The sequence below is a fragment of the Anguilla rostrata genome, chromosome 19 (genome assembly GCF_018555375.3).
Source record: "Anguilla rostrata isolate EN2019 chromosome 19, ASM1855537v3, whole genome shotgun sequence".
NCBI classification, from domain to species: domain Eukaryota; kingdom Metazoa; phylum Chordata; class Actinopteri; order Anguilliformes; family Anguillidae; genus Anguilla; species Anguilla rostrata.
The window spans coordinates 8,776,782-8,803,580 of NC_057951.1; the positions used below are offsets into that span (position 1 = coordinate 8,776,782).

General features: G+C 43.0%; 3 protein-coding genes across 5 annotated transcripts; 2 read left to right on the forward strand and 1 right to left on the reverse strand.

Annotated features, from left to right (window-relative positions):
* Nucleotides 1-6,191: 6,191 nt before the first annotated feature.
* On the reverse strand, nucleotides 6,192-9,223 carry atp23 (ATP23 metallopeptidase and ATP synthase assembly factor homolog). Its single transcript, XM_064319644.1, has 6 exons — nucleotides 8,829-9,223; nucleotides 8,509-8,554; nucleotides 8,263-8,344; nucleotides 7,803-7,940; nucleotides 7,290-7,373; nucleotides 6,192-6,757 (listed from the first exon to the last, which is right to left on the reverse strand). Exons 1-6 carry the CDS (start codon nucleotides 8,977-8,979, stop codon nucleotides 6,554-6,556), a joined length of 705 nt encoding a protein of 234 aa, XP_064175714.1. The 5' UTR covers nucleotides 8,980-9,223; the 3' UTR covers nucleotides 6,192-6,553.
* Nucleotides 9,224-9,537: 314 nt separating this feature from the next.
* rpap3 (RNA polymerase II associated protein 3) lies at nucleotides 9,538-16,800 on the forward strand. Of its 2 annotated transcripts, none has more exons than XM_064319641.1 (17): nucleotides 9,538-9,696; nucleotides 10,230-10,392; nucleotides 10,654-10,797; nucleotides 11,208-11,318; nucleotides 11,748-11,875; nucleotides 12,036-12,157; nucleotides 12,345-12,415; nucleotides 12,599-12,733; nucleotides 13,141-13,268; nucleotides 13,594-13,715; nucleotides 14,131-14,201; nucleotides 14,307-14,411; nucleotides 14,606-14,826; nucleotides 14,997-15,186; nucleotides 15,296-15,393; nucleotides 15,573-15,673; nucleotides 16,145-16,800. In XM_064319641.1, the coding sequence occupies exons 2-17, from the start codon at nucleotides 10,237-10,239 to the stop codon at nucleotides 16,228-16,230; spliced, it is 1,989 nt and encodes a 662-aa protein (XP_064175711.1). In that variant the 5' UTR covers nucleotides 9,538-9,696; nucleotides 10,230-10,236; the 3' UTR covers nucleotides 16,231-16,800. The 2 variants fall into 2 exon arrangements, with proteins under 2 accessions (XP_064175711.1, XP_064175710.1); XM_064319640.1 differs by having other exon boundaries at nucleotides 9,604-9,796.
* A 140-nt stretch (nucleotides 16,801-16,940) lies between these two features.
* On the forward strand, nucleotides 16,941-26,491 carry LOC135246111 (interleukin-15 receptor subunit alpha-like). Of its 2 annotated transcripts, XM_064319643.1 has the most exons (8): nucleotides 16,941-17,725; nucleotides 20,255-20,455; nucleotides 20,637-20,663; nucleotides 22,861-23,304; nucleotides 23,764-23,823; nucleotides 24,270-24,339; nucleotides 25,022-25,141; nucleotides 25,319-26,491. In XM_064319643.1, exons 1-7 carry the CDS (start codon nucleotides 17,599-17,601, stop codon nucleotides 25,122-25,124), a joined length of 1,032 nt encoding a protein of 343 aa, XP_064175713.1. In that variant the 5' UTR covers nucleotides 16,941-17,598; the 3' UTR covers nucleotides 25,125-25,141; nucleotides 25,319-26,491. The 2 variants fall into 2 exon arrangements, with proteins under 2 accessions (XP_064175713.1, XP_064175712.1); XM_064319642.1 differs by having other exon boundaries at nucleotides 25,022-26,491.
* Nucleotides 26,492-26,799: the final 308 nt, after the last annotated feature.

Consider the following 26,799-nt stretch of genomic DNA (forward strand, 5'->3'; position numbering starts at 1 on the left):
AGTCAAACATCCTATTCACACCCGCACGAAAGACCTTCAGTGACACAGAGATGAGGCAGTGACAGCTGTTTTATTGCCTAAATCACAGGAGGGTCCAGTAGGGGACCTGACCCGGAGGTGAAAAGTATAGTTTTATATTGTTTCTTTGCTGCTCCGTTTGGAAGGTGTCGCTCTTTACACAAACTCTGTGACGTTATCGTAGATCAGCCGACACGCCAGGATTTTTATAATTCCAAGAATTTATATTTTACGTTTACGAAGAGAAATTCACTGCACTACGCGTGTGTGAATGATGAAGATGAAAAATGCTCTTTCACTTTCAAAATTAAATCTGCCACCAATATCCAAAGGCACAAGACGACATGGCAAGCAAACACACCACCATCTACAGCAGGACTTTGGAGACAAACAGATCAGGACCGCAGGTAATCCTGAAATGTTGGCCGTGCTTTTGCGGCACAAAGACATGAGGAATCTGCGCTGCTGCTGCTTTCAGTGTACAGAGCTGGCTTCCAGACGCACATCATCACAGGCTGCTCTTATCTTAACAGCTCGGGGGGAAGAAAGGGTAATAATGTGGAAAGAAGGTAGTAAAACGTGGCAGATACCTTCATTTCGCCCGTAGCATGCGACGGTTGCAATGAAACGGCAAGGATTGCGTTCACACGAAGCGCAGTCAGTCCCGCGCAGCCCCACCTGCATTTCAGGTGAATCCCACCGAGCGACATAAGACTGAACGAGCTACGTACGGCTTGTGCTTTTCGCACATACAGTGAAGGACTGAAAACAGCATAAAATTAATTCACAGGAACAAGAACTATGACACACAAGGGCCCGGCTTTCAAAGGGCCCCTAACCGCAGTTCCTGTAGGAAGTGACACAGCTTCGATTTGAGCTGGCAACCCCTAAAAGTCAACGACAGATGAGGTGACACTGCAGTTTCTCTGTTTTTATGCCTCCAGTCAAAAGTGAGAGCAAGCCCCCGTCATTTAAACAGAACTCAATTCAAAAAGCCATTCAAAGCAAATTGATACGGCAATTTCAACTTCAATTGTCAGGCAAAATGTCATTCAGGCGGCTCACTTGTACCGTGAACTGTAAGTGGATATTGCCGTGCTTGATAAAAGCATTGTGCGCTTGCAAATTATATTCCACGCTCTTCACTCATGTGTCCTTTCTCTCTGTGCTTCATGGAACTTCCTGTGAGAGGACGCACGTCGCTGTCTCACTGCTGCACAGGTGCGCACGGTACCTGAGCAACGCACCGCGACTCCGTCGTTGAAAGTGTTCCGTAACATTTCCCCCCCGGTGAGGGCGCGGCGCTAAAATAACATTAGAAACAATCGCGGGCGAGAGAAATGCATTGTGGGACACCAGCGAATAACAACTCCTCCAAGTGAAAGGATGTATTAACCTCAATTACCGCTCCATCTGCGTGCTAAACTGGTTATTAATGACCCCGGAGCTCCTCTATTCTGGGACTGACCTGAGCCACAGGAATACATTAGGCGGCAATTATGGCAAACAGCTGGGGAGCGGGGGGGGGGCTCTGGGCCTAATTGGTTCTGAAATGTCAACAATTTAGCAGCAGGGGGATTGTTTTAGGCCAAACTGGCTGCCCGGCTAGCCTTCAGGGACAGCAGTGGACCACCGCACGCCAAAAAACAAAAAAACAAAAAAAAAGTACAAGAAAAATAAACAACTAAATAAATATTCCCATCACACGGAAGGTGATTTAAGGGGGCAAAACAACCAGACGAAACAAATAGTGGAAATAAGGGGAGGGGCTGTGACATCAGCCAATGCCACATGCCCGATCTTCAGAAAAACCGGCAAATTAATTGCCTGTTTGTCTACAATGAAGGTGCCAAGAAATCATACAGAAAACAGAAACCACGGCAACGATGGGAAAATTCTGAAATTATAATTCATTTATAATGAGCACCCAGCACATGCCAGAAATTCAGCTTATTATCCAGGGTTGCCCTTATGCACGATTCCCCAGCAGCAGAACTGCAGGCTGTCGCGTTAAATTTCCCAAAAAAAACATGCACTAATGCTGAATTTACATTGTCAATGATGACCTGAGAACATACCCCTAACTATGCTTGTACAACCAACAAGTTTTTAGGGGCTCTAGAGTCGTCTGTAGCCGACTTGTGTTCTTATAGTCTCATATAATTTTAAAATCACCAATAAAATTTCACCCACAGATACAGCTGGACAGTTAAAAATCAGCAATTCGGTTTTGCTGCGGGGAATGGTAGACACATTTCCCACTGAGGACTGCAACACTGTAACAAGCTGCGCGTTCATACTGCTAAACCACACTGCCACCCAGTGGACAATGTGCTACATAACAGGCAATTCTGTCCTGAGGGTGAGCAGAGAATTAACCAGGGGAAACACAGGTATAGGGCATCCAACACTTGATTATAGAACTACACACCAGCCCACAGCAATGCAACTTTGCAATTATAACAGTAAAATTGCCACTCCTCCTCCTCAACGGTTTAAAGCCTACTTTAGTAAATTCACTATTGTCTTTATGTAACTACGGTAAGGTACTGATGTTCAGTTAATTCAGCTAGTGTTTCGTTTGACCTACACACTATTAATATACGTAAATGAATTAACTACTGATGTTTGTGTGTATCCCTTGATAATAGACCAGCAAATAGTTTTTTTAGGATTATTCAACAATATTACGCTTTGTGATTAGATAATTACGCTATAAAGTGCAATAAAGTTGTTGAACACAGAAGTAACACATTTCAATGAAACCATCGTGTGAAAATAAAAACACAAATTCATACATTCTGCACTAGACCTATTGAATTATGAAGAAAACAATGTTAAGGAACCTGTCTCCAGGGCAACTCAAAATTACAAATGATTAAAAGTTTTTTGTGTCCTAAGCTAATGAAAATCTTGGAGTCAATCATCATCAGGTTAATAACAATAAGTGAGGGTTGCTACTTCCAAATAACACTCATTTGTTCTTCCTCCACAATTTTGTTTTATTTTTCCCAAACGTTTTGCCCAAATCACTTTTCAAGCAATGGAGACTTAAAGTCAGGCTAATCAAGACCCCAAACAAGTACTAAAATTGCCAGAAAATAGACTCACTCAATAACTACAAGGCAAACTGCACCTGCATACCCAGTTATCTGTGATTGATTACTCATTTTAATTATTAGATAGTTTACTTGTGCAAAGTTGTTCACTCTCGTTTTAAAGCTGTATTTTGATAGTTCCACAGCATAAACTAACGTGACATCTGTTTTCATATATCTAGTCAGCCAGCTTACAACAGCGCTTTATCATTAAGGTTACAGTTTCTGTGTGCTGGCTAGCAATCAACAACGATGACAGATTTAATATCTAGATGTATATCAACAATTACTTTAAACACTAAATAAAAAAATAAAAAAGACAGTACCTTCCCTGTATACCTGTTTTCACGATGTATAGTCATTTGTTTACATTAGACAGGAAACAATTACACTTTTATTTAAAAAAAAAAAAAAATCATTATTGGTATAATTTCTGTGAATGCAAATTTGACTGCATAATGACTTACAATTTGTTGGGGTTTTTTCCCCACAGCATAAATCGATTCCTTTCCTACATGGAGTACTGGCTTCTCCAGACCTTCTGAAGGACTTCTTGATTGACCATGGTTGATATTTTCATTAAATACATTCCAATAAGACAAAGTCTGAAAAATAAAACAAATATATTATTAGGTGTAAGGTAACTAAGCTCGTCATAACTGTACTGATATTACCTAATATAACAGAAGTCAAGAGGTATGTGGTACTATCACAAGTTCTTTAATTATATCTTTTTGAGGCATGTCAGGCATAGCGGTGCCAACCCCCATCGGACAAGGCCCGCGAGATTTAACGGTCCACAGCCCGTCCACCAAGCACTGGCGTCAATAACTTTTATTTATTTAACCTCAAGTAGGCCATTTGCTTTTCAACAAAACGGGATGTTTTACTTGCTATGTTGCAAAACATAGGGAAAGTATCATTCGCTGCACATGGGGGAAGCGTTACACTCATAGACCGTATAAAAATAGGTTACACTGCGTTACCAATTTTCTCACTTCACGAACGTTAACTTTTAAATTAAAGAGGCCTTTTAAATATGCGGCCGGAGCTCGCGCTCCTGGTACAACACAGGGCCTACCTGACGGCATTTTCGAAACAATATTATTAAAGAATTCAGTATAAAGTAAAGCATTTTTAACAGCGCTATACACGAGTGTTAGTTAACAATCACAAACATTCTGTAGACCCTTATGTTGCTATTATCTGCTAGCATGTGAAAATAAATGCTAGTTAAAACCAACAAGAGAGCGAACGAACAACGCGCGTAAAACGCGAACTGGTGGAAACTCCTATGCGACGCCTTTAAGCTATTTTTCTCGGCAGTCTCAGAAGAATTTTCCATTAGTCGGTATATCTATCTTTTCCGGCATACAGTTCGAGCAAAATTATTTATACACACCTGGTTATATATATAAATATATATCAATTATTTGCGAGAAACGTATTAGCCAGTGTACAACACTTGGTAGACTCGAGCGTCACGTGCCAACGCCATCGGCAGCAATCAACTAGTCTCCTCTTCCAGCTGTGCAAAAACTATTTACCAAGGCAGCTCGAATAGTCATAACTCCCCCCAATTAGCTTACAATTGGAGAGAGAGAGAGAGAGAGATATTAAGTGTTTATAGACAATTTACACAGTTTAAAGCATTTTTAATAATGAAAAAACTGGTTTAAGCAGGTGTCTCCAAACTTTTGACTGGTACTGTATATATTACGCTGCATTATTATCCTATTAAATTATTTAATACTAATGGTGAATGTGATTTATTTCAGCAAAATTGCAAAGGTTGTGTTTGTACACCTATATTTGACCTTTAAATAGGTCAAATATAGCAATTTATGGCAACATACAACTACAACATAATGGTAGTGCACTGGTTTTGTCTACATTATGCTGCAGTTCAGGAAGTTTCCAAAAAAAAACAAAAGCCAAAGGTGTTGTACATTTAAAATGATTTAAATAGTACTGAACTACAGTAAGTAATGTGAAATGATTTTCCGAATGTTCATAGTCAGGTGCATCTCCATTTTCAATTATCCAAACCTAATTGCATAATAGGATTAGTCATTGGCCTTAATGAATCTTTGAATGTGTTCAAGAGAGCCTGGAATTCATGTTTACCAATATTATTGATTGAATAAAAACAATGTTGATCATTCTGCCATATGGTATTTAATATGAAAAGTATGTAAATCTTCCATTGTTTTGCGGATCTCTGAAAATCCACGGAATTCACCTACATGTTCTAGGATTAGCCAACGTCATACACGACTTGGTAAAATTGGACCGCAATGTTGATCGACGCGATGTAATGTTACGGTCAACAATGAAAAAAGATATCCAGAGAGCTGCAAATTCACCCAGGTTTGTCTTTCACTGGCGGAAAGGACCGGAAGATGAGGCCATACCAGGCTAGCAAGACGAATAAAGGACAGGGAGATTACGGGAATGCTAGTCTTGACGGACGTAATCCAAGAATACTTTCCTTTGAGGGTTAAACACTAATCCCAAACCCCACAGAATGTTCTGGACCGTTGCTGCTCCAATGAGATTACCCAAACCCTGATCCCAAGGTTAGCCAATCCTTGTAAAAAGATGTCATTTGCTGACCTAATGGCACAGATCAAACTACATTCACATATTTTGGATAGAACAACTGAATCTTGTTTAACTGTAGAGAATAGGCATCTCAAAGTGACTAACTGTGCTTAGAACCAGGTCAACAAGGAGTCAAAACACAAAACATACTGTACACGCCCAATGCAGATACATTATTCCACAGGGAGTGAATGATTCATATTCACACAGACACATACCTACCTGAATCATATGCATATTGATTTGGCTTCGGGATATAAGATCATACAGAACATTTATTCAAAAAAATCTATCCCACCGTAAACCACACCATTTTGGTATAATCAAGTATATTTACATGGAACATTTAGTCCTTGTTAATTAATATATGGGCATGAGTCCACGGACTCAAACATTCCAGAGTTACTGTGCTCCCTTGAAAATGTAATTTTCCTGAATTACAGGACCTAATTTCAATCAAGTAGCCAATGATTCTTCAAGACAGGGCTTTATGAAATTTCACGCAGTGAGACAAACGCGATACAAAATCCAAGATAAGTTAACTGAAAAACGTGGCCCTTCTTACAATAATTATGCCATTAAAATGTATTTCTTCTCAGTTTTATTACATTTAAACTGTTTGCAAATAAAAATGACAAATTCTCTTCAGCAGGTGTATCACATGATAATGTACTGTTTTCCCCTCCCCTGAGAATGTTCGTTTTAGACACATTTAGGACGTAGAAGTGTGGATGGATGTTGTGGTGGAGGTCCTCCACACCACAATGAGTTCTGAAATGTTTGTTGCAGATAGCACCTTTGAAACGCGTGCGTGTGCATATAAAATTTCTCCCTCATAGGTTGGCAAAGTACCGGTCCCGGTTCTGGAATTCCCTGTACGCGAAGTTCGCATCCTTTTTGCTGTGCGGGATTCTGCCGAAGGGGGCGTGGTCGTTGAAGCAGCTGTCGAAAACCTCGTCCACCACCTTCTCCGCCTCCTCTTGGGTGACCTTCCGCACGGCCAGGATGGAGCGCAAGGCCCGGTCCCTCACGCAGGCCTGCCGGACCGAGAAACATATCAGCAGGGCTCCCTCAGCAGGCCCAGCACAAATCTCAAGGACATCGCACAGACTTTCAAGGTCAAATAATTTCAAACCTTTCGATCAGGGCGACTTTCAGATTTAACAGGAAGTACTGAACTTGTGACACTGAATGTCTCCGAGGCCACTAGTAATATCCTTCATTGCTGAACATTCACTCCTGCCATCAGCTGTCAAAAATGCAAAAGCTCTCTATGCAGGTAATGTACGCTTATGACATACCGAAGTAGCCTGCCTCTGGTTGAGATAAGTAAGCTGCGATAATGAACATTAGCCGATTATTCAGGGAAAATCTGGGACACTCCCATCCCTGCTTACTTGTAAATTAATGATCCAAATGATCTTATAAGGCCTCGAAAGAGTGTTTCAATTAGAGAATGTTTGTGTCAGAATCAGGCAAAAAGACAGATTCTCAGGCACTGATTCATCATTACACCCTTATTTGCAGGCTAAAGGAAGGAAACACAGTGAAATGACAGTTAGGCTCTACCTGGTGATGCTGCTTGAGGCCGAAGTTAAACCTGGCCGCTTCGTTGCCGAAGGAACAGTCTCCACTGAGGTTGGCGGCTCGAATCTTAAACACGGCAAAGATCATGTTACACACTGGATATTGTATCAACTTTACAAAACAAGAAAATGCTCAAGATGGCCGCAGGAACCAAAAATAGGTTTTCACCGGCATAAACAGACACTGAACTGGCAGAACAGAACTGAATGATTGGACCCGCACTACACTCCTGGGGGAAAAAGCCATTCTGTTTTGGTCATTAATGTCATAAATACAGACTGTTTAACAAAATGAAGAAAGGCGAAGGATTAATGCAGTTATTTAAAAAGAAAACGTCTGCATCCATAACATCAGTAACGAGTCAGTACAAGAGGCCTATCCAGAACATGTAACAATATGCTTTGGGACAAACTCAAAGAACACATGATCAGAGTTTCCTATGACAGACAACATCCAAACAATTAAGTTTGTGTTATATTGTTTGGGACACCTTACCTCTGAACAGGCCAAGTGCTTGAAATTATTAAACCAGTCAACATGTGCTCTGCAGTGGTCAAAGGCGTGGATAAGTTCATGGGTGACTACCCTGTTCATGTGGGACTGCTGGTGAATGTTATTCTGGCACAACACAATCTGTGATTGGGAAAAAATGTTAGTTTCTTAGAAAAACTGCACAATGTGAAATTGTATGCATTATCCTATATTTACCACAAGAGATCCCATATCATCTAGTGCTACTTGAATTACCAGTAGGCTGAACTCACGAGCCTTTTAATTGCATTGCAATAATCAATACAATGATTACAAAAATCATTGCAATTATAACAATCTGTATAAATGCAATCACCAAAAGCGTTTTAAATATAGCCACCATTTTGTTGAAAACGTATGTCGTATGGTAACCTGAAATGACCCCAGGGCAAATAATCTCTAGCAGCCTAGGATAGTGTTTTACCTGGGATGATGTTGCATCGAAACCACCACTGACAATTCCATCACAGTCTTCACACGAAAAATGACGATCTTTATAAACAGTGCTGAAGAAATGAGACGTTAAAAAATGTCAACAAAGTGTGCAACGTAAGATACTTCAGCTATTACATGAATAATAAAGAAGTCAGTGAATCAGTCTATATAGTCGTAACACTATCCAGATTTTTATACCTCTCGATATCGATATCGTTGTAACAATAATACATACCATCCTGACTGTTTCATTGCACCAAGAAGGAGTTTTGCATAAGGACCTGGAAAACAAAGTTGCTTCATTATTTTAGTTTAGTAACCTTACTTTGACAGCATGCCGGCCACAGCCCTGATGTCTATAGTTACGATGGCATCTTATGTAGACTGAATGCAGCTTGTTGGCTAGGTAGCAAAGTCAGCGTGCCAACGTTATTGAAGTGGCTACATTATTTTCAGAGCACAGCAGCTAGTTAGCTTGCTAGGTATAGAAATTTTTCGACCCTAACGTTAGCCAGCTAGGTTTCTGCATGTCAGATTACTCCAAAATGAACTCACTTGTTTCCAGTGCAAAGTGCAACATGACTTGACATTTATGATTGAAAGTAAATAAGCTTTCAGAGACTGATCCTTTTTTGAATTTCCTCGTATGCCTGTCCGGGAACAGGTTGTAGCCAAAGTCCTCTTCTTGCTGCTTGCTCTGGTCCATTTCACAGAAAAAACAGCTAATGTTAAGCACTAGTCTATCTGCCTGGTTAGCAGCTCCTTTCAACTCCCTTCAACTCCTGAACTTCGCTAACGAGATAGCAAGCTAGCTAGCTTGCTATCAAATCACAAACTGCCTTGCTAGCCAAAACGGAGAGCAACAACGAGACTTTAATTGCAGGAGCTAAGTTGGCGAGCTAGCAAATGATACCATCCAGAGGTCATTCTCTTTGTCGCACACTAAGGTCGTAAAACGTTCCGGATAACCCCTTACATCCGGAATAGAATTCTTTAAATTAATTAGACTATTATTTTACATTAATTATCTAGGCTGCGATCAGAGACCTAGTAGCATGTACATGTTGAAAAACAAGCTGCACATACAGGTTACAAACATATAATGTTTTAGGCTACGGTGTGTTTTATGAATATGGAGACATTAAGTCTGCTCAAGCCTAGTCTAATCTTAGCTATCAAACAAGGATTGTTGGTATTACTGGTAGCTAGGTGCTAGCTAGTTAACTGCTTATAATCACTGAATATTATTATTATTATTATTATTTTCTTAAATATATATGTATTGTGGTTCCTTTAAATATGTCTACGATTTGCGCAGACTCAGAAGCCTTCTCTGGTTGCTGGGATATGTTTCTGTCATGGCGCGGTGCACAAACGAAACAGGACAACGTACTGGAAGTTTCTAGTTTCTGTATCTTAATAGGTACTTTTACAATTGATCGTACAATTATTGATCTCTGTATGTGACGGGAGTGGACTGGTACCACGTACAAGAAATATTAAATCCAGATTCTGCTTGTTGGGTAATGTTAACGTAATACTTCGTAGCTAATATTAGCTAGATTAGCAAACGTGTGTGCTTTCTGCCAGTTTATCCAGTTGGTAAACTAATAGGTAACGCTCGATTTATTTTCTAGAAATGTTAGTCTAAGTGAGCTACGTTAGCTGTGTCTGACGGGCTGGTACGCTAAAAGTAGATAACCTGGCATATCAGCCGACAACTGTCAAATTAGGAAACAACGTTAGTAAACTAGCTAGTTGCTAGCAGCTCATTTCACTCATGATGTATATAATGAGCCATGCGTCTCCTCACATTTTCTGTTTTGGCATATTTAACATTGCTTTTTCCAATTTAGGATCTTTCCATTCAGCTGATTTCAGACTTCACAAAGCTGGTCATAGCTCTCTCCATACACATTAAAATCCTCATTCACACATTTTATCCTTTATACCCAGCCATACAATGTCCGGAGGAAATAAAGCCATCGAACTGCAGTTACAAATGCGGCAAAATGCGGAGGAGCTGCAAGATTTTATGAAAGAACTTGACAGCTGGGAGACAGACATCAAGAAGAAAGACGAACAGTTAAGAGGAGGAGGCGCTGGCGAACCGCAGCAAGTAAACAAAAAACTGCAACATTTACTTAATTTCCGACCTTTATATAACGGGATAATAACCGGTTTATTCATATTTTATTACTCCTTACTTTCATAATAATTCGTCGTATGTCATTTACAGTGGTAGTGATTACATATTTAGCTGCAGTGCAAATACACAGGCCTACTGTAAATACACGTGGTTTTTTTTTTTTTTTAACCTTTCCTGGTTTAGAATTCAAATGTCTCATTTAATGACTGATATGATCTTTTTATCTTCCAGCAAAATTTACCACCCATTCGAAATAAGGATTTTCGACAGAAGAAGAAAGAAAAGAGTAAAGTGTTGACCAAGAACGCAAAGAACCAACTGAAGCAGTCTAGAATAAAGTCGTATGACTACCAGTCCTGGGACAAATTTGATGTGGTAAATCATTCTTCCCCCCCCCCCCAATCCATAATTATTATATGAAGATGTAAGACACATCTCCTCCATTAAAATAAAGACATTGAGGGAAATGCTGCTCAGAGTATGTTTCCAGTTTATTGGACAAACCTCTGGAAATGTCCTGAAGTCATTTTATTTTTTTGTTCATAATTTTATTTGTGGGGTCGCTCTGAGAACTTGTCCTTTCCTGCTACCATTTTGTGTTGAAACCCAGTGACGATACACGTTTCCTTTGCTGGAACAGTACCCAAATCAATGTAATAATCTTTTGTTTCTATTTTTTACATTCAGCTTCTTTGCCGCTTTACTGCATATGACACAAGGCTTACTGACGTTTTAGTCACGTTCCACGTGTTAAGCTGTCTATGACTTTTACACTGGTACTGCAGGATAAGGCACTGGAATCCATGGACAAGGACGAAAGCCCAGATTCTGAGTCTGACACCGAGGAGACCGGAGTGCCTATCGATCGAGACCGTGCACTTTCAGAGAAAGAGAAAGTATGTTTTACTCACAAGTGAAGACTCTCTTAACTGGTCGTCGTAAACCTTCATGCGCTCCAAATGACAAAAATGTGTCCGTATGTGTGGGGGATGGGGGGGGGGGGGGGGGGGTGAGGGATGAATCAGTTAAAAATTTACGGGAGAAAAAAGATTTTACCTGCAATATTGTGAAAATTGGAAGGATCTTTTTTATATTATGCATTAAATATGTAAAGTAAAACAAAGTATTGAGTTTCTCCTCTTTTAGTTTCCAAAATGAATGCTATAACTTTGATGACTGAATAGGTACTTGGGAATATATCCTTTATGGTGTTTGATCTTGATTAATCGATTAATTTGTTTCCATTCCTTTAAACATTTGTGTGCCGGTAGTCCTTAGTATATTTCTATTTACTTTATTTTTGTTTTTTTCCCCACTTTTTTCAGGGCAATCGGTTCTTTAAGGAAGGCAAATACGACGATGCAGTAGAATGTTACACCAGGGGCATGGATGCTGATCCCTATAACCCGGTCCTGCCAACAAATCGAGCAACGTGTTTCTTCAGACTCAAAAAGTACGTACTGCGTCTCTGTCCTTTAAACAGAACAGAAGCGGCTGTGGCCTTGGCTGTCCAGGTCCAGAGCTGAGGCCATATTCATATTTAGACACCAGTACTTCTGCCACCTTTCCTCTGGCTGTTTTAACCAGCACAGGCTTTTTTGTGGTCTTGCTAGGTACGCTGTCGCGGAGTCCGACTGCAACCTGGCCATCATTCTGGACAGAAACTACGCCAAAGCTTACGCCAGACGAGGGGCTGCTCGCTTCGCCCTCTGCAATTTGGAGTCCGCTCTAGAGGGTGAGTCTGAGCAGGGGTAGATTGCCATGGTTACTATCAGCCTCATGAAAGTCACATAAAACAGTGCTTCTAAAGGTTTTGCTGGAGCCCAGACCCCTGGGCATTACGGATATTTAGCAGACGCTCTTATCCAGAGTGACTTTTAATCTTATTAAAATGTCACGTCTGCTTCGTCTCACATAATCAGATTATGAGATGGTCCTGAAGCTGGACCCTGAAAACCTGGAGGCTAAGAACGAAGTGAGGAAAATAAAAGAGGTGAGTACTGAAGGCTGGTCCCTGTAGCATTATTTACTAGTTAAATTGATGTTTCTCTCATTCTCTCATTCTTGGTTTGCTAAGCCAAGACTTTGGCACGTTCGTATGGCTTTTATTATGACATGGAAGGACATTGTGTGTGTCTTTTTAAGATCACATGTCGTCCTGTATTCCTCTCGACAGGCTCTGTCCCAGCAGGGAGCAAAAACAGACAGAAAGGAAATTGCTGAAAAGAAGCTTCCGGAAGCAGTTGACAACCAAGAGGGGAAAGTCAGAGAGCAGCAAGTCAGACAGCAGGCGGTCGTGCAGAAAGACCTCGTACGTGCTTTTCATGACCCCGTACACTCACGCCCAAAAATATAATTCTCGTCAGCCGCGACCACACTTACGCGCACATAGAATTCTTTGTTAGCGCTTATCCTGGTTAAGGCCGTGTTCTGAATGAGCTCTTGCAGAAATTTGATAAAGCTGGGTTTTATGTACGAAATGCAAAATCGGCAACCAGAAGAAGACCGATTCATAAACTGTCTGGATACCACACCAGGCATCCCCTGGGCTTTTCTCACAAACCGTTTCAAGTGAGCTGAAGTGGAAGTTTAATGTCAGCTGAGTGCTGCAGTTTGTTCACAGTTCTCCTGGTAGACTGTGGTATACCTCCTGTACAAACAGACATCAGTTTGTTGGTGCACGCCCGTTGGTCATCCCAAGCTGGGGTTGTGTTTCAGGGCAACGCCTACTTCAAAGAGGGGAAGTACGAGGCGGCCGCAGAGTGCTACTCCAGGGGCATGGAGGCAGACGCCACGAACGCCCTCCTACCTGCAAACAGGGCCATGGCTTACCTGAAGCTCCAGAGGTAAGCACAGCTTCTTTAGCGATTGGGAAGGGCTTACTGCAGGGGGTGAGATCAGGCAGGGGGGCCGCTCTTTCGCTCGGTGGGCCCGTTCGTTGCTTTTAACTGCACTGCTGTCACCGTGTTTACAGCACGCCTGCCACGCGAGGCAAAGCCATGACTGAGCACTGCAGTTAAGCAGCAAAGGATTCTAATGTGAGGCTGAGGTTCAGATTGTTCTGGCAGACTAAACTCTGAACCCGAGCCTCACAGTGTACTGAGGTCTCTACTGATTGGTTGGCTGGGTTTTGTGAGAGATCTCCTGATTGGTTGACTGGGTTTTGCGCAGGTACGCTGAGGCGGAGGAGGACTGCAGCAGGGCCATAGCCCTGGATGCCACCTACGCCAAGGCTTTCGCCAGGAGGGGGAGTGCCAGAGCAGCTCTGGGGAAACCGAGGGAGGCCAGGGAGGGTAAAGAATCGTGATCCCAAAACCCGTGTCCCATCAAGTTTCAGCCAAGATATTCTGCCCTTTTCATTTACTTAGGCTTTCTTATTTTTTCCATGATTAATTAGGACCTCAAATGTTTCCACTAGTACTTGGCTTTGCTACTGGAACATTTTCTCCTGCCAACGGAGTGCAAATGTCCTCTGTCTCTGGTAAAGACATTTAGCGTCTCAGTATTTCCTGAATAAACAAAAAGAAATCACATTAGTTGCCCCTACTACATGTGTCTACATGGACTACATTCTAGAGTATTGTTATGCTTGTTGATATGATTGTTGACGTGATAACCGGTACTTATGAATGATCATTTGTATGTGGAAGTAGATGTTTGCATTTTTGCACCAGTAACCGCGCTGATTGATTTCCGTTACACTTCCAGATTTTGAGCAAGTTTTGAAACTTGAGCCTGGAAACAAGCAAGCAATGGACGAACTCAAGAAAATCTCAGCCGTATGTATTATAATGCATTATAACGCCCAACAACAACAACAACAAAAATAAAGCCTGCACCTGTCATTTAGGACAGATCTTAGTTTCTTCTCATTTCTGTTTGAGGACGCTGCTGCCAGTGGTTTGACGTCTGAACAATCAGCACTGGACCAGCAGACTCGGAGAAGAACTGTGCAGCCTGTCCATAAGCCCCCGCCTCTCAGATCAACTGTACGTTGGACCGCAATTTAAGCCGTAAATTAACATGCTCCAGCTCTTTAGTCCATTTTTTAAAATCTATTTACTGAATATGAACTGTGTCCTGTTTTTACATTTCGGAAGAGAAAGCTAACACTGAGGTAATGAGTCTTGAACGTTGCTTCCGTGGCAGTCTGTAAGCGTCTTTCTCTATGCGTGTGCTGCAGAAGCCTTTAAGAAGAATTGAGATTGAAGAAGTCGGAGGGGAGCCCCCCGTTTCTGAGAAACCCCTTGGGGCCCCTTCCTGTTCTACCAACGAGGGGACGGCTCCGCCCATCGACGGCGAGGGAGACGACGGAAAAGGGGCGTCGCCCCCGATTGGATCCCCCTGCGCAAAGATCCAAAAAATAGAAGAGATCTCCGACTCCCCCACACAACGCCCGGACGAGTAAGAGCCACACTGCCTGTGACAGTGTTTCCATTCACTTTGGGTGCCAGGCTTAGACCGCAGCACTCCACAGGCTCGTCAGGACAGAGTCACGCAGTGCCTTGAGTTAGGTGCCTCCCTCAGAATGGATAAATAACAGAAGTTTGTGTTTATTCCATCCCGTAACCCAGGAAACCTGAGAGCAGAAATGAGAAAGCTGAACAAACGAAGCGCAAGGAAGACCTCGCCAGTCGACAAGCCCTGCCCCCCTCCGTGTCTGAACCAGTCAGCATTCCCGCCCTCCCAATGAACAGCTTCCAGTTGGAGGCGGACATGAGGAAGCTGAAAAATCACCCTGAGATGATGTACAAGTACTTAAAGGTGCACTGTGGCTACTAATGGAGGGATTTAAAATGTTTCCTCGTTTGGCGTACATCACAGTGCTCCTTCATTACTGGCCAAATCTGACTCTCACATTCTTCCATTCCAGCAAATCGAACCGGACAAGTACCCAAAGGTCTTCCAGAACTCTCTGGAACCAGACATTCTCAATCAGATCCTGTGGATATTTAAAAGCTTCTACATCAAGTATGTATAGCACAGCCACATTACCTTAGAGTAACTGCCAAAACTTGATAACGCAGAGACGTTGTGCCACACCTTAATATCGGTTAAAAGTGGGTCTCTAAAGAGATTAAGAGATACAAGTGACAGTTTGTTTGAGTTAACGCCCTAACCACCCAACACCTTGCCTTTTAATCCACAAGGTACGAAGCCCCGTCTCTCATGCTGGAGGTTCTGAGAAACCTGGCGACTGTGAGGAGATTTGACATGGCTGTCATGTTCATGTCCGCTGCTGAAAAGAAAGGTACGGTACACTGATTAAAGAGGGAACAGTGTATGCGGCATTAAAGCTCTCCTGTCCAACTGCCAGTTCCACAGCCGCAGCTCATAACTATAAACTGTCTTATCAAACACATGATTGGAGCTCATTAAATAATCAAAGGCAGAAGCTGCACCGCTGGATTAAAATATATATGGGGTCCCTTTCCCTGGTCCTGGAAAGCCAAAGGTCTTAAATTTACACATTATTTAAAGTGTAATTGATCGATTAAAGCAGTAATTGATCTAGAGTTAAGTCACCTCACCTGAGTTCTTGGGTCTAAACTGATTGCTTATTTAAATTAAAACAAAAACTGTGAGGCCCAAAAAACTCTTGAGGTCCTGCTCTTCAGGACCAGGGACAGGTACCCCTGGGATATAGTACTGCCCCTCTTGTCGTAAAGGAAAACAAACGTAGCTCTCGATGACTGCCTTTTCCCTTTTCTTCAAATTTCAGTTTTACACGAATTGTTCGATTGTCTCCGTCACGCTGGCTTGGAGGACGAATCCGTCAAAGCTCTGCAGAAGAAGTACGAAGTGTGACTCTCGTGTTTGTGATGAACCCCAACGACCCCCCTGCCCCGCCGCCCCCCACTGGCCTTTCTGGGAGGCCTGCAGACAGGAGCAGCTGGGAACTTCAACACGTTAGCTGCTTAAACTAAAGGGGGGGGGGGAAGAAATAAAATGTTTCGTTGCTGGGACACGGTGCCGACAGCCTAGTGCGCTGTGGTTGAATTCTCAAGATGAGGAATACCTAGTTTCCCTGAACTCCTCCATGGAGAACTGCTGAACTGGGAGCGGAAAAACGTTTTGACTTTGTCGTGGTCAGTGCTGCCTCGTTTCTGTAAGGGGTCGCACGGTTACCGTTTCGAAAGCAGCAGCCCTCCGTAGCTGTCAGGCCTGTGCGAGATTCTGTCTTCAGAGTTTAAGTTACGTCTCGTTGCAGAGATGTTCTTGTTATATAGAGCTCTGTCCTGAATGGAAAAGACATCATCTCGTCGTCTGAATGATGATTCAATTATGTGACCGCGGAGTTCTGCAAACCCTCATTTGTCAAGTCTGCAGGAATGCTATTGTCTGGAAATCGAAATACGCATAAAACTTTTGCCAATATTGCCTGGTAGCTTCTTGTTTCTGATAAATGATGTTTTTATTAGTTTAATTTTATTTTTCTTCACTCTGTTTTCCCAGAAACATTTGTCATGAGTAACTAGTGCTTAAGCATTACATCTTAATTGATGGCAGAAAAACTATTTTAAGACCAGTGATCACTTCCAGTAAGCATGCACACTTATGAGCTTATTAATTAATTAGGTCATTAGAATTAATTGGTTGTAGATTTCCAGTAATACCCAATTTCAGCTTGTACTTTGCATCCCGACTTAAACCGTGTCTCTGCTTGTGAAAAGGGGTGAAACGATAAAAACTAAATCTGTAGGGGGCACCTAATACACATTTTCTGTTCATTTGTTGTTTTTTTTATTTCTCCTTACAATCTTATTTCAAAATGCATGGGATTTATTCCAAAATCAGTTTCATCCTTCTACCCTCCATTGGAAATATATGGTACTGCATGTGGTGAAAATGGTGTAGGAATATATCCCTGGAATACGTTCCGACTTTAACCTATGGCGGATCAGATAACCATAAATTAAAGTCGGAACGTATCTTAAGCCAGGGTTCTAGAATGCATTTAGCCCAGATTTAAGTGCAGTGTGAAAAGCTCTTTAGATTCTTATAAATAGCCTAGGCTACAACAATTCAACCGCTGCAGCTGTAACATTAATCAACCCCATATACTTTTCAAACCTCTCGTACTCGACGGCAAAAAAGTGAAAGTGAAAGAAGAAAAAATACAAATCCTCACTGCAGAGTCGGCAGAACTGCACGTTCTGATCCCCTCGTGCATGCATGGGACCTGCATTTATGAGATTCTGTGGGAGATATAACCGTATTATGTCCGGTAATGTTACCCGTTTATTTTTCATGCTGCTATCTCTCGCAAAGATTCGTCACTATGGGATTTTGTGTGACAGGGGTAAGTTCATACTTTCTATGTTTTGTCCAATAGGCTACCGTAGGCTATTCTAAGAACATGGGAAATTCACGGAGCTATTTCACGCAAATAATTGAAAAAAAGTTTCCAGGAATCACACTTTCAGTCTTCCGTGTTTAAGTCTGTTACTCCGAAAACGTAACTTTGAAAACCAAACATTAAAACCGGGTAAAGTTCCCCCGAATTGAGGCTTAATGCAATTTTGACTGATGAAGTGCGTATTGCCTCCAGTTAAACATGGTCCGTTTAAAATGTCGCATTTAGGTAAGAGTAGCCGAGTAGCTCACAAAATTTGTTACTGGTGCGTTTTTATTTTATTGTGATATTAGCCTATATTTTATTTGAAACCGAAACTAAGATATTTGTGTTAGTTAATGGAACACCTTGCTGAACAGCGAAAGTTAGATGTTAGAAAGTTAGAGGCAGATAAGACAGTGGTTCCCAACCTCAGTCCTGGAGTACCCCTGTGTATGCTGGTTTTCGTTCCAACCACAATTGCAATACCAGAATTTTAACAAGTTGTTTCTTAATTAGGTGCTTTTCATGTTTATAGGGATTATTAACCCACTTAAGCCACACCATGTCACATTGTGAACATGGGAATTTTATTCTTCATGGAATGCTTACCTATTTCTGACATAAAGAGGTGAGGACATGCCCAAGCTAGATATGTAGTTAGCCATGTTTTACTCATGACACGTTTAGGATATGACTAATCCCAGGAACATAATCGCTATTTGCTGATCCCCGGCTGTATATGTAACGCTACGTTGCACCGTGGATCTGGATGTTTTCGTGCTTCTTCTGAGCTGTGCGCCCTCATTGAAATGCATTGAGGCTTGAGGACAGTGCCAGTCGGAATTTGGAGCAAGCCCATACAATTCCTTCAGGAATTGTAACCTTTCTAGTTCTTCAAGGAATGCTTAGGTAAATAATCCCTCTAAACACGAAGAGCACCTAATTAAGAAAAATGTATAACTTGTTATAATTCTGGAATTGCATTTGTGGTTTGGAACGAAAACCAGCACACACAGGAGTACTCCAGGAACGAGGTTGGGACCCACTGAGATAAGGTACAATTCTCTTTAAGTTTCAGTGATCCATACTCAAGAACATCAAGTCCAGTTCACCCAGTAAGCATATGGCAAGTCATAAACTAGAAGTGATGCACGATTAACAAGAGATGATAAAGAGCTACAACAAGATGAAGATACAAGTGCAACATGAAAGTGGTAGAAGACACAAGTGAGACATGAGTGATACTAGATTTGGGGTAACCCAAGAAAGGTGTTGCAGTAATCTAGACTGGAGATTACTGTACCATGGTCTGGACGAGTAGCTGGGTGGAGTGTGGTCAGGGATGGTCAAATCCTCCTGATGTTACACAGAAGAAACCAGCAGGACCGTGGCGTTGCTGTGATGTGACCCTTGAAGTCCAGCTGGTCATCTAGGACCACCCCAGTATTACCCTGTTATGCAGCTATTGGCTAAAAAGTGGTTTTATACAAGTGTCACTCATACTGTTTGTCGTTGCACAAGCATTATGATGAGACCAAATTGAAACTGACTAGTCACAGAAAATTACATTATAAATTATATTAATGAAAAAATACAGGAAGTGGCTGGAATAGCTGTGATTGGCTGGTGCTGTGCAGAGTAGCTTTGGAGAAAAGTGTTTTTGAATAATTAGAGTAATTTCAGCCTGGCTCAGCCTCCTACTGGACGGAGCCAAGGTGTGCATCTCATTTGCACTGTAAGTATTCTATTATACAAATATTCTATTATACAAATGAATTTGTACAGCATAATTGCACATGACTCGTGAAAGCTGGATCAAACTAGGGGTTGCAGATCAAATATGAATCAAGATTCAGCAGTTTCATGGCCTATTTTTCTCCTTAAATGTCTTAAACGTATGACTGTTTAGGTTGAATATGAGAGTTTATGAACAGGCTGCCATTTTTATCCGGTTTAAAAAATGCTGGGCCTAAATGTTTCATTGTATTAAAAAGTAAATGGATGAATTTGTGGAAACATTTTAATCCATGCTGTTATTTCAACATTTCTGAAATAATATCATTTGACAGAAAAAAAAAAAACTGTCAGAAAACATCTTGGTGCTGCCCAGTAACATTTCAAACATGCTTTCTACATTCCACTCTGCCCCCGCCCTATTCATGTCATAGTACGTCATGTAGATGTCAATCAAGACATCGAGTGGGAAAATAGTGTTCAAATACTATTTCAGAAATGTTGAAATACCGGCATGGAATAAAATGTTTCATTATAAAGTATGCATACAAACACGTTTGCCTAGGGTTTTACCCTTTAAATATAATAATAACAACAGCAATAATAATAATAATAATAATAACGCTATTTTTGAGTTCCTAATTTTTATTTTTGTGAGAGTGTAGAACTATATACTGCAAATATGAAGACAGTCTATAACGAGACAGCAGGCGGGTCGAGGTCGAGTCTGACACGTTGCGTCCTTTTCCGTTATTGCAGAATCCTGCCCCGCCCCACCGCATAAAAACCACACCAAGCCCTTCCAAACGCAGACTTATCAGGAGGATGAGAAGCACCGCTACGCCTGCGCCGAGGGCTTCGTCCGGAAAGCCGGAACGTCCGCGCAGATCAGATGCAGCCGGAGCGGGAACGCCTTGAAGTGGGATGACGACGGCAGGCCCACCGCGCTCGTGTGCATACGTGAGTCAGCTTTCCCTCAAGCCCACAGACCGACAGGGGGAGACACACGCACAGTATGAGCACGCACACAAAGATGAGTCAACGTCTGCAAGCACGTGACCATGCAAGGCGGACGCACTGAAACTCGCTGGCGCAGACAATCGTTCAACAACACTAATTTCTTTCCATTTCTCACATCTAGGTGATCCAAGGCTGAAGCCATCAGAAGGTAAATGATACATATTATAGCTCACTCTTTGCCACTGGCACATTACTTTTTGACTCCAGTCACCTCTCTCTCTCTCACTCATTCACTCACTCACTCACTCACATTTCAACCCATTTAAGCCTGCGGGCAACTCTTATTCCATCTGTGAATATTTGACCTTTGTGCTGCTAAAGCGATAAAGGGTCGCCTTGTCTCTCACTGGAGCGCACGCCCGCACACAGAATGTGAATAAAAGAATATTTATATTTGTAGTTGTTGACAGTAGTGTGGGCAGAGAATCTGGGGAAGAATTTGCCCATGTTAGGTCCTTAAAAAACAAGGGCTTCCATCTCTACTGCTGCCAGGACAATTCAGTTTCTTCCCTTTGCACTCTTAAGGTCAGGAGCGCTACACAGAATCACTGACATTGCCCTTCTTTAACTGGACCTTTAGCAAGCCACCTTAGCCAACATCAGCTGGGTTAGCTAAAATGGACAAAAGCCAGCTAAACCATTATCCAAGATGGCTACTCACCGACTCCTAGCAAACACTGACAAATAGCTATCCATCAGAATGCACTGAAACATGGCTGGTCACATTTATCAGGCCAGTAGCCAACTTGGCAGCACATTCAGTAATGTACTGCCACTGTGTCGGTCTTAACGAGCTGAACAACGGCTAGCATCGAACAGTGTGTTCAAGACTTCATCACAGGCAGGTTGTGGCACACCAACCATCAATCATCCTGTGGGAGGGGTGTGGTGGAAATTACCGTAATTTCCCCCCCGTCGGTGAGAAGAGTCCAACAGACTTGCACTCAATATTCAGTTCAGATACCTATATTCGGCCGAATAGAAGAATCCACACAGTGCAACAACGCCTCCGTGTGAGAGCTCTTCGAACAGGTGAAAAGTCCTTCGTTTTGTAAAAGTAAAAAAGTAGGTGAAAGGCGGGTTCTGGAATTTTCCCAAAACCTGTCTGTCTCAAACTGCGCGTAGTGCAGCTCGGCAGTGCCGTTGCGGAGGCACAAAAACAAATGATACAGTACAGAGACAGGTTTCTATGGAAAACAGAAACACGCGTGGGAGGGGCTATGCACTCCCAATACTTCTCAGTTAGACAGAAAAGCAATTTAAATGATTTCCTAAGGTTATATAAAATCGAGTAAATATATGTAAACAGTAATATTTTATTTTTCCCTTACAGGGTCCAGCTGCAACCAAATATTTTCACAAGGTTGCTGTAACTTGTGTGTGTGTGTGTTTGTGTACATGTGTGTGTGCAAGTGAATGTATGTTTGTGCGAGTGTGTGTACGCATGTGTGTGTGTGTCTGCGTGTGTGTGTACATTTTAGAGCTTTTTTTTCTTGGCCACAGTTTCCAATAGTGACCACATACACAGTGGATGCATGTGCATACACACACACTACTTTGGCCGCAGATCTAAAACAAGTAACGCCATTCATTCAATGTCCTTCATCATCAGCCAGCTAACTTCCTCTGTGGCTCTGCAGCATCTCTGCACTGACGCACAGCAGCCATTTTGCACCAGAACGCTAACACAAGTCAATCAGAAACGTCTACAAAAACACCCACGTGCAAAAATGAAAACACACAACCATAATTCCTTATGTTTTTGGTATTTTTACCTTTAAAAAAAAAAAAATTGAGGGCCAACTGTCATTGAGGGAAATAAAATGCACTCCCCGCCATCTGATTGGGGTGAGCTTATTGGCAAGCTCAGTCTTCAAGCCACTGCCAAGGGTAAGACCGTTAAAGGCAGGTTTGGTTTTTAAGGACACAAGATACACAAGACAACCCCCTCCCCCCAACGGCAGAAGGCCAGTTTCTTCCCCCTCAGTGGTGTTTTTCCATCTGCTGTCTCGGGTGTGAGGCACTTCCATATTCGGCAGGTGCCAAACAGGGGTCGATCCTGACAGTAACACCATTCGGCATTCACGGACAAAATTCCCATATTGCATTCCCAAAAGCACCTAAAAATTTTGGCGCTTTCTTAGACACTCAAAAATATCAAAGCTGGCCTTCAAGCAAATAAACTCGAATGTGAGCTTTGACCTGGGACCTTTAGGCCCTTAACAGCTGGCTTTGCCATAGTGCAGGGGAACCCCATGGTAGCACTGTGGCTTTCCGTCCTCTGCTCTCTGTCATTGTTTTTTTTTTCTTTTTCCCCTCCATTCCTGTGTTTTATTTCGAATCAGCACCGCAATCTACGCCCACCGCGTTAGAACCCAAAAGCACCATAGCGACCACCACGATGTCAGTAACTGCAGTGACCGTAACCACGGAGGAGTCAACACCCCGGACGACCCCTGTCGTGACGGCGAACACCATCGCGTCAACTCCACAGAACACGGCACCCACACTAACCCCCACAACGCCTTCCCACAAACTAACCCCCACAGGAACATCCCCTTCCCACACACTAACCCCCACAAGAACATCCCCTTCCCACACACTAACCCCAAGAACATCCCCTTCCCACACACTAACCCCCACAAGAACATCCACTTCCCACACACTAACCCCAAGAACATCCCCTTCCCACACACTAACCCCCACAACATCACCCCGTTCCCCAAAACGAACGTCCTTCACGCAGAAGACCACCACCAAAGTGCAGCACTCACCTCCGGACACAACTGGTAAAATACCTGTTTTCTGCTAGCAGACGGACAGGATCCAGGCTATTAGGGCTAATATGCAACAGACAGACTTACATACAGGCACTGAGATTATTATTATTATAACTCCAGACGTGAGCATCACAGAGACTTGAAAAATGGCTTAAATGAAGCAAGGCACTTAGACCATTTACAATTAAATTAGTTTATTTACCTAATCGATGAATGTAAAGTGGCACAAATGCAATTATCTCAGAGAAAATGAAAAAATGAAGTTGCTCTCCTTTAGTTTTAAATTAAATACTGAGACACAGCACATGTAAACCAGGTAAAACTATATATAAGGTTCAATAACATCCATGAGTCCATAGGCTGCAGTAAATGTCTGTGGATCGACAGGTGCTGCAGTGTAATGATGTGCTTGGCTTCTCTGTCAGCTTGTGTGGATCAGTAGCTGAAATCAGCATCTCACTTTTGCAGAACCCAATAACCAAGGACCTGGGCAAGTCGCACAGAACAAGACTACCACTGTATCTCTTGGTAAGCACTGCGTTCAGATAACTAATCGACTGCTTTGTCCTGACATGGCACAATTGCCTTGTTTTTTTTTTTGTGTTTTTTTTAGTGCACTGCATGTGTGATTGAAAGATGAGTGCTCTTTAAAGAAGTTATTTTGTTATTCTTAACAGAACACCCTGTTAAGGTGCCTTGTGGTCCAGCGAATTACTGCCTATAGCTGGGAGCCATAGCCAATTATAGCCAAAATGGGCTATCGCTCAGCATGGTTCACCTCTCCTTTGGTCAGCTGGCTGTCTGACGGAGAAAGTGTCAGTCTAAAGAGGGTGCAAACCGGGTTGTCCTAGACACCGAATCACCAAGTGAGGCGAGTCTGTCACGCTGATAGAGCGTATCGACTGCGAGAGTGAACGTGCCGCAGCGTAGCATTTACCTATAAAGTCACTGTTGTTTTCCATGTGCTCCTTCAGGTGTGATTGCAGTGATCTTTCTCCTCATCGCACTAATACTGGTGGCACTCCGAAAGATGAGAAATCGCCGGTAAGGAACGCCTGTGGTTTCTTCAGGCTAGTGGGGTGTTAGCGAATTAAAAATAATAAAAAATCATAATGCTACTAGAGAAAGGTACCTGTTAAGGACCAAGTAATTTTGATACAGCCTCAACTGAGACAAGAGGCCAGCTAAAATGGGCCCAGCGCTCATAGGGTGTGTATCTGGACCTTGTTATAGCTCCCCAGTGGTGGAACAAACTCCCTGTCCCTCTTTGAACCTCTCCCTCACTATCCATCTTCCGCCGTGGTCTGAAGACTCAACGCTTCAGACTATATCTGGACTAACTACCACCACTCTGTATATTTCATTCTAAATCCCCCCCCTTTCATGACACTCGTTACATGTTCCCCCATCCCAGCACTTTTTGGCAATTTGTATTTGTCCTAATACTGTAGCTTGTTCTTCTGCCTAGTTGGCTTGGCAGAGGTTAGGTCAGAACAGTGTTCACTGAGTGAACTAAACTGTGTTCTTGGCTAGAATTAGCTGTACAAAATAAGTATTGTATCTTACTGAACCAGTGTTTTGTAGTTGTCCATGACCGTGAAATGCACTTTTGTACGTTGCTTTGGATAACAGCGTCTGCCAAATAAATGTAATGTAATGTTATAAAATGGTACTCTTTCCCACTGAAGTTCTCTCCTTCTTCCTCTCTCCCCGCCAACTTCTCAAGAGGGTTCAGATTACCACCGGCTGAACAAAGACAACAGATTCCCATGGGACCCATAGAACCACAAGACCAGAGATACATCCCTGTTGCGCTACAAGACCAGTGAAGACTAGTCCCAAATACGTACGCAAAAGTAATGTACATATACAGGTGTGTGTGTGTGTGTGTGTGTCTGTACAAAGTGTGAATGAAAACTGCACGATGTGAGGACAAAGGTCAGTTTAGTGCGGAGCAGAGGAATTCTGCAGTTGCTGTGCTCCAGACTATTCATGTGGGAATAATAACACTCATGTCACACAGCCAGGAAAACTTGACCGGCTGCCCCCCAGCTAGGGAACTGCGGCCTCCACGCTGGCCGTCCCACGGAATTTGGGACGGACCCGTCTCCACACTCCAGTCCCGCTCTCTGAGACACCATTTTACACTCGGCTCCTTCACAGCGGGGTGACCGCCAGCTCCTGAGCAGCTCCACGACCACGACTCCGCACAACCGCACCGGCCCAGGGGCTCGAAAGCATTTTAAAGACCAAGGCCAAGCCGCGGGGCCGACAGCGTCGCAGTCCGTCTCCATTCACACGCGCAAAGGTTCAACGGTCAGGCTGCGCTCGGAAGCCGGGCCAGATACCACAGGGAGGTTTCAACGCACTCAACCCCTTACCGCCAACGGACGAGGACTTACCGCGGGCTGTGACGGGCGCTCCAGGGACGCGGGGCCGCTAGACGCCGCTCAGAATCTCACGGGCGGCGTTCCGCAGAGCCGTTTTCCGCCTTCGATCGCCACATGGACCTTGAACTCGCCCTCACCGATCGGCTGCTGCTGCTGCCCCGAAATGGACGTCTGGTGAACTGCACTCCTTTGGCCAGGCTAACCGACCCGGCACGCAAGGGCCACCGAGCGGCTAACACACTGTCAAACTGTGGACGTGTATGATGTCACTTCCTGCACAAACTCCAGTGTAAACACACAGCGGGCGAGAACAGTGAGCTGCGAAATGAGTGTGTCTAAATGTGTGAGCATTCACCAGAACGCGTGTTAAATGTCCTAAACGTTAAACGCGTGCGAGTGCATGCATGTGGGCTTTGTGCACATGTACTAGAGTGTGTGTGTGTTGTGCGTTTGTTGTGTGTGTTGTGCGTTTGTTGTGTGGGTGTGTGTGTGTACGCATACATGCATGTATATATGAATATGATTATGCACTCCATTGGTACACTGCCATAACATATTGGAGAAGCCCCCTACAAATGGACTGGGCATTTGGCTTTCTCCATTTTCCTTCTTACCAGCAAAATTTGGTGCAATTTTGAATGACCACCATGGAACACAGTGGCAGAAGGACTATAATGAAGATTAAATATGCATACGGTACACGCTTAAACCAATAAATCCTTTTATACCCATGAATATATTAATATATGTCATATAACGAAATGTATAGAAAGAGTCAGAATAATAAAGATACAGATTAAGGTGTTTGTGGGTTTTACTGGGTGATGTGATATTCTTCAGTTTTTCCCAGTCGTTTTCCCCCCGTTTTGCTCTGGAAAACGTCCATCGTGTGAATGCTGTGCGGTAGGCGATGGTTCTACACGCAGCAGAGCGGCGGTAACAAGTGGACAAACCGGGCGCAGCGGCGGACTAGACAGAGGGGGTGAGCGGAGCCTGCGAGAGTAGGCAAACAGTGGGGAGGTGAGCAAACTGAGCTAAGGGTAGAGACCAGACATGAGCTAACAGAGGGGCACCTGAGAAATGAGCTAACAGTGAGAGTGAAGCTAAACCTGAG